At 32.0% G+C, this 7430-nt stretch overlaps 1 protein-coding gene across 1 annotated transcript; it reads left to right on the top strand.

Moving 5' to 3' along the window:
• Positions 1 to 856: 856 nt before the first annotated feature.
• LOC142628742 (ASI1-immunoprecipitated protein 1-like) lies at positions 857 to 1795 on the top strand. Its single transcript, XM_075802784.1, has 2 exons — positions 857 to 1306; positions 1649 to 1795. Exons 1-2 carry the CDS (start codon positions 857 to 859, stop codon positions 1793 to 1795), a joined length of 597 nt encoding a protein of 198 aa, XP_075658899.1.
• The last annotated feature ends 5635 nt before the right edge of the window (positions 1796 to 7430 follow it).

Genomic DNA, 7430 nt, shown 5'->3' with positions numbered 1-7430 from the left:
CTTACAAGGGTATGAGTTTTCATAAATACAAGGATAACAACTCACTAAGTTGGCTACTACGGTTAGAATTATGGAAAAAATTAAGCTATTTGAAGATAAATTTAATTATTTAACCATAATTTTAACAATCTCCCTCACATGTGGGCCTAGAGACCTTAGACATCCCCTTAATAAGGGAGGCTCAATACGTGAGATTTTTAATATTTTAACATGGTATTGGGAGATCTTGAATTTGTCTTTATTCTACATCTCATTTAAAATGTTAAAAATCTCACGTGTTAGGCCTCACTTATTAAGAGGAAGTTGAAGTCCATAAAGAAGAATTTTTTTTAAAATGGTTAAGTAACTAAATTCACAATTTCCTAGCAGCTTAAACTTTTAAAACAATCTGTAATTTAACAACTACTTGTTAAATATAGTAGTGCATAAGATATACTCATGGAAAAAAAACCAAATCTCATTCTTGGGTTTGATAGAGTATATTATACTATTATGAGCAGTAGAGAGATACCGTCACTTAATAAGGTGGAGGTTTCTTAGTTGGAAATGGTCAAGGAATACATATTTGGTAACACCCCTCGTATTCCGTGGGTTGAAGGTCTAAAACTGACGCCAAGGTAGCTCGTTCAAATATGATATGATTGTGGCTAACTTGGCGGTTCTATCTTGGCATATGTATGTGGAATTGTTTTGCTTCATATATGCCAAACTATAATATAAAATTACCAATTGATTCTCGGCTGTTGTCTCCTTTATCTTCACCAAAGCTCCGGCTGTGTGTGTTCCAAGTCTTGTGACTTCATCTTCTCTTCAAACGCAGCCAATCATCTCCGGCTCTCTATGTTCCAGAACCTAAATGGCATCACCGTCAACCCAAGCTGATTATGCTGCGTTTGAAGAGAAAGTGAAGCGAACGGTTTATCTTGATAACCTCTCACCACATGTCACTGAACCTGTGGTGAGATCTGCTCTTAATCAGTTTGGGAATGTGAAGAGTGTTCGTTTCATTCCAAATTATATCGAACCAAGGAGCATCCCGCAATGCGCATTGGTGGAGATGGAGGACTTAATGCAAGCTGAAGCTGTTGTATCTATGACCTCCCACCATTATTTTATGGTGTCTGGGATGCCAAGGCCGGTGAGGGCTCGTCCTGCAGAAGTGAATATGTTTGATGATCGCCCGAAAATGCCTGGTAGAACAATACAGTGCCAATGGTTGGATGAAAATAATTCTGATTTTAAAATTGCACAGAAAATTAAGGACCTTACCATGTTAAACGCTGCTCAATCTGCGTTCTTACTAAAGGTAATTTTCGTTGATTTGATATTATTTATTGCATTTTGTTTTATTACATGATTTTTTGGAGCAGATATTGAATCTATAATGCAGCATAGGTATGTAGAAGTAAAATCTGTAACACAAAATAACTACAACAAGAATCCGAGGCTTAGAGTAGGTAAAGAAAATAGAGAACCTCTCAAAATAACTTTTGCTTTCTAGAGAATAAGATTCTAAATCAACTAGGAAAATGATCCTAACTCGACTAGAAAAGAGAAACAACATAAAGTGTCGAAAATAATTTTCCTCAAAATAAGCATAAGACTAGTTCTTTAATGTTTAACTTATTAGATGAATTTCTTGTTGTAGCAACAACTGCAAGAAGAAGAGAATCTTGCAAAATATCAGCAAGATATTCTTAACGCAAATTACAAGAAGCATGAAGTGATAGACAACATCATGGTTGATGGAACTGCTCGTCGCTTAGCGGACCGGTATAACCTACGTTGTGATTGAAAGCTCCATTTGTGAACACATCTAATGGTTTTGGAAGCAATGTTGTATTTCTATCTTTTCCTCTTAAGTCATAAGATTTTAAAAAAAAAAAATCTGTGTCTTAAAATCTCAATAGTAAAAAAAGATCCTGGAAAATTAAGGAAGAGTTCAAGTTTTGAGACCTGGGGTCATTTATTAGTTATTAAAATGTAAATAATAGATTGGTTTTTTAAAGCTCCATTTGTGAACACATCTAATGATTTTGGAAGCAATGTTGTATTTCTATCTTTTCCTCTTAAGTCATAAGATTAAAAAAAAAAAAAAATCTATGTCTTAAAATCTCAATAGTAAAAAAAGATCCTGGAAAATTAAGGAAGAGTTCAAGTTTTGAGTTAGACCTGGGGTCATTTATTAGTTATTAAAATGTAAATAATAGATTGGTTTTTTAATATATATATATATATATATATATATATATATATATATATAAAAATAAAGAATCTACATAGTATAAAAATCTAAAGAATGTACATAGTATTTTCACAATTTAATAAAGTAAATAGAAAAAACACTAAATTTTCTAAAACTTAATGGATCAAAATAATTATAACTTTTAAGGGTCAAAAGTATAATTTAGTCTAGATTATAATATAACTAAAAAGGGCCAAGTGCTATTTAGTAGGTCTAATTATTGTTATTTAGAGACTAATGGAAATTCTCTAAGTCAATCACATGTTGAAACTTGTCAATGTCTTAATTTAAAAATGACACATGCAAACTAATTTAGCATTGCTATATGTTACGTAAATTAAGAAATATTGACAAATCAAATAATGTCTTGTGTTACTTGAAAAACAAGGTTTAAAAGTCCTCTAATTAAAATTATGATGTGTCACCAATCAAATCAACAATGTATCATTAAATCTCTTCAAAACTCTTGTAAATAAAGGCACCCATCAATCTCGACTCTCGAGGGAGGAGAGCAGAAGATTTGAAACTTTGTCAAAGTGAGCTACAAAGCCTACAAGAACTTCACCGTTTCAAAATTGTTACAGGATTCAAGTTCTACAACCCAAAATAATTACTTCAACTAAATCTTCGAATATGAAAGACATTCATTTAAATCATCATTTTTAAATCACAAAGTTCTACCAGATCAAATTCCAAAAAATCCATAGACTTCAAGAACTATAATCAATCAAAGAATATTTGTTAGATTCAAGCCCTACAACTGTGGAACTTCCTCCAACAAAATATTCAATTACGAAGAACATTCAAAACACTCATGAATAACACAAAAGACAAATGAAGAATGAAGAGTATCTAACAGGCGCACAATTGTAAATTTATGGCAATTTCATTACAAAGATCTTTCAATTTACTTTCCAATCAAAGTGGAGGACATTTTGGGTTTGAATCAATACTATATTTGAACAATTTTTTAATCAAGGACTTTTTCTAGGAGATCCAATCAAAGGATTCTTCCTTTGTAATAAACTATAAATACTGAGAATTGTATCCGCTCATTCATTAATACAAATTTACATTTGTGGAACATCTTCATTGTTTGAGATAACTCGTTCAAATATGATAGTTGTGGTTAACTTGTTGGATATCCATAGTAAAATATTTAACTCTTGTTAGTTTAGATGAATGAAATTGTAGCACCGCACCTATAAATGGTTGTACCTCTGAAGGCATTAATGATCCATTTGAATTGAGAGAGAATGGTGAAGGGTAGAGAAGAGTTGGCTAGAAATATGTCTAATATTCAGTCAATTCTACTTTATTCTCCCTTGCTCTTCTTCCTTCCCCTTCAATCCAAATAAGGCATAAGTGCTTGGGCTTAGGAGAATTGTCATGGTAACATATTGGTAAATTAGTATTTCTAGGCTCCTAAAAAACTGAGAGAAATTTTTTGAAAAACATTGAAGAAAAAAAAAAAAAAAGGCTGACATGGGCACTTGAGCTGAATTAATTAAAAGTAGTTCAGTGACCACAAATTATTTTGTAATTTTTTTGCCGCAACTCTGGTGTGGCAAACTGTGAGTAATTAACTATTATTTACACATGAACTTACCTTTGTTTTTTTTTTCCACCAATCACACTCTGCTATGTCCAAGTATTCTACTATGTGACAGTTGTGTCAAAAAATTGTAAAAAATTTGCTGGTTTTGCACTTTTTCTTAACTAAATAATCAACTCCCGTTTTACCCTAAACAAAACTTTGGCTTTTGTACTCCCCTCACTCGCCCTCTCTCTGTCTTTCACTCTCAAATAAATCCACCATCTCTCTCTCTCTCTCTCTCTCTCTCTCTCTCTCTCTCTCTTTAGGGTAGTTTCTGGGTTTGATTTTGATTTTGATTATGATTACGCATATATATGTAAGATACTAAATTGTACCATGTGACTATATGCTATATGTTATGCAATATTATAAACAATGTAAGAAGCAGGGGATTAGATAAGCTAGAAGATTTTGAAATCAGAATTTAGCCAGTGTAACAATCATGATGCTCTTCCTGTTAATAAAACAAAAAATGCGTAGGACGAGTCATTCTTAATGAAAATACGTGGTTTTTGTAGAGATTCGAGGAAATTCAGAGTAACAATGGTGGAATGAAAAGCAGAACAGAGTAACTGAATTTACAAAGAGTAAATGCTCTTTATATAGAGCTGTACAATAAGCTTAGGCTTTTAGATCCCAAAAAAAAAAACCGTATATGATCAAGAAAACTGGAAGCGAAAGTTTGCAGAACGAAGAACAGGGAAGAAGATGAGGCTGACTTGTCCATACGTATTTATCAAACACTGTATTGTCGGCTTTAATTAAGGCCTGCTTGATAATGTTATTTTAGTAACGTTGTTTGTATTTTTTAGAAATAAGTATAGATGAAAAAGTGCGTGAGAATACTATTGCATTTGGATCCGAATGAAACTGCATCTAGTGTTTTGCCCTTTTTTTTTTTTTTTTCATTTCAGCGCCCCTTGCACTGTTCATGGGACATAAATAGTGCATTTGGGCTTATGAACATTGCACTTTTGGCGTTTCATGCCTTTCTTTTTATAGCTGTGATTTTTTATTTTTCTGCACACTAGTGGGTTTCGTGCACTGTTTATGAAACTCACAAACCTCACTTTTTAGTAACTTTTTCATTAAAAATAGGTCTCACGGCACTATTCACACATTTAAAAATTATTTTACTACAATGTTTACAGTTTTCAGTTGTATCCAAACGAATTTTACATGTAACGTTGATTAAACACTAAAAACTGTTATTCAAAATACATTACCAAAGAGCCTCTTAGTAAATCAATCAACGATGCCACTCAACTTAAGTGAATGAATTTCCATTAACCAAATGTCCCCGTTTATATTAACTCATACGCAGCCGTTTAGTAGCTGAGCTGGAATATAGCTGTTAGAATCTTCTGTTCTTCAATCAGTTTATTGGTCACAACTGCCTAAGGCTAAAGTTCCACTAGGAATAGGCTTCAAAAAAAAAAAAAAAGTTCCACTAGGAATAGGATGAAGCCTCGAGAACCACTAGACCAACCCTTGGGGTTTGAGTAAGAGAAATTTAGACCCTTGAGGCAAACCTACCCTGATAATATTTGACTGACAAAAACCTTTGATGTTATTTGGAAACTATAAGCATCTGTCTCTTAGATCAATTGTTTACGCTCTGTTTGTTTTGCTGGAAAACTTTCTGTAAAGATAGTTTTCCACATTTTCCAATGTTTGGTAGTACAAAAAAAAACTGGTCAACGGAAAACTATCTTTAGTCAATGGAAAATCCTAATAAAAATAAGACTTGTTTTTTATAGCTTGTTTTCCAAAAAAAAAATTTGGAAAACAATCTCTATCTAACAGTACGCTCTCTCACTATCACTCTTTCTCTTTTCTCTTTTCTTTTTCTTTCCTCACACCCTCACTATCACTCACTTTGGTCTCTCCTCTTCCATAGATTTCTCTCCCTCATTCTCTCTCCATATTTCTCTTCCCCTTTATAACACAGTTCTTTGAGTAGATTTTTTTTCCCTCATTGCTCAGTAATTATTTCATTCCTCTCTATCAACTTACAAAAGAGAATATATTTGCAGCGGTAATTATTCATTCCTCTCTACCAAAATCTCAATTTTTTACTTTGAATTTCAAACTTGATTTTATTTTTTTCTCTAAGAAACTTTTGGTTTGATGGATTCCATTTATAAGTTTTTTTTTTTTTTTTTTTGCATATAAAAGTGCTAAAAAAATATATAAAAAATAAAAAAGTAGAAAGAATGAATGAAGTAAAAGACGAAAATTTTAAACATAGTGTCTATATGGCTCTAAATTACTTTTACATAGCATAATCTTTTTTGTTGATAGATACATTATGCATATAGTATGTAGTGATGATATATTATGTAGATACATTATATAAATACATAATTTTGAGTAATATTAAAGACTTCTGGTTGACCATAGTAGACAATTAGTGTACTAGCAAAAAGAGTAGACAATGAAAACTTATTGTTATTTTGTACTTATTAAAGATGTATTCTCCTGTCAATTTTATGTATATAGACAAATGGTTAATCTATATAAATGTGTGTGTGTGTGTGTGTGGACGTTCCTGTCCATATATATAAGTAAAATGAGTGGTAGAGATCATGAAAATTTGACAACTAATTTTTATTGTATCTATTGTCAAAATTTTAGTATGAAAACCAAATTCATTATTGGTTTTTTTTTAAATATTGATTACATTAGTTTGTTTACATAATACGTATGTTTTAAATTACACAAGAAATATAAAAAATAAAAATAAAAATTTGCATACCAAATACCAGAAAACATTCTCAAGCTCATTTTCAAGGTTGTTACCAAACACTGGAAAATGATATAGTTTTCTAGAAAATGCTCTTTGGAAAATGAACCATTTTCCAGAAAATTTTGATGCTGAAACAAATAGAGCGTTAATCTAAATTCACTTTGCATAATTTATTATTGCCCTTTCACCATCCTTTATATCAATATATATATTATTACCCTTTCATCCGCAACATTATTTCGGGGATGATCAACAAGCGAGTCAAGCCAAATCACCATCAAGAACAGTGATTGCCATGACCAAAGCATAACCAAGACAACACATGATTTTCCCATCAAAAAAAGAAAAAGAAAAAAAAAAGACAACACATGATTTGTACACTGAGGCATCAAAGTGATGTCAATGCCTATTTCATTCTATATTTCTATGTCTTCTTGTCATTGAGGAAAGCCTTATTTATTTCTGAAATTATTTGAGTGGATCAACATTTGCATTGTTATGCAACATTTTGTTTCTTAGAAACCAGATCCCTCTCATTGATTTTCTTAGCTACCAAATGTATCTCTCTATCCCACTTTATCTCTTGTTCATTTTCTCTCCTCGTCGATCAAGCAACTTTTAGATATTCCAAGTCCTTCGGGGTTCCATGTCTAACAATTTTTTTGCCCCTTCGATTTAGTTGGGAAAAAACAGAGAACTTTGATGGTGTACTTATGAAATCAGTGAATCTTTAGCGAATGCTTGAAAAAACAATGATGACGTTGTCTTGTGACAAGCTTCTAGTGAAGTTAGAGATTGAGGATTCTCTAGAAGAAGAGCACGAACTGCTCAACAATTGG

This window comes from Castanea sativa, chromosome 3 (assembly GCF_040712315.1).
Source record: "Castanea sativa cultivar Marrone di Chiusa Pesio chromosome 3, ASM4071231v1".
Classification (NCBI taxonomy): Eukaryota; Viridiplantae; Streptophyta; class Magnoliopsida; order Fagales; family Fagaceae; genus Castanea; species Castanea sativa.
This window is presented reverse-complemented; position numbering and strand designations above follow the sequence as displayed.

Coding starts and splice junctions, on each gene's coding strand:
- LOC142628742 (XM_075802784.1), top strand. CDS start 857: ATGGCATCACCGTCAACCCAAGCTGATTATGCTGCGTTTGAAGAGAAA. Junction 1,307..1,648: donor AATCTGCGTTCTTACTAAAG/GTAATTTTCGTT, acceptor TTCTTGTTGTAG/CAACAACTGCAAGAAGAAGA.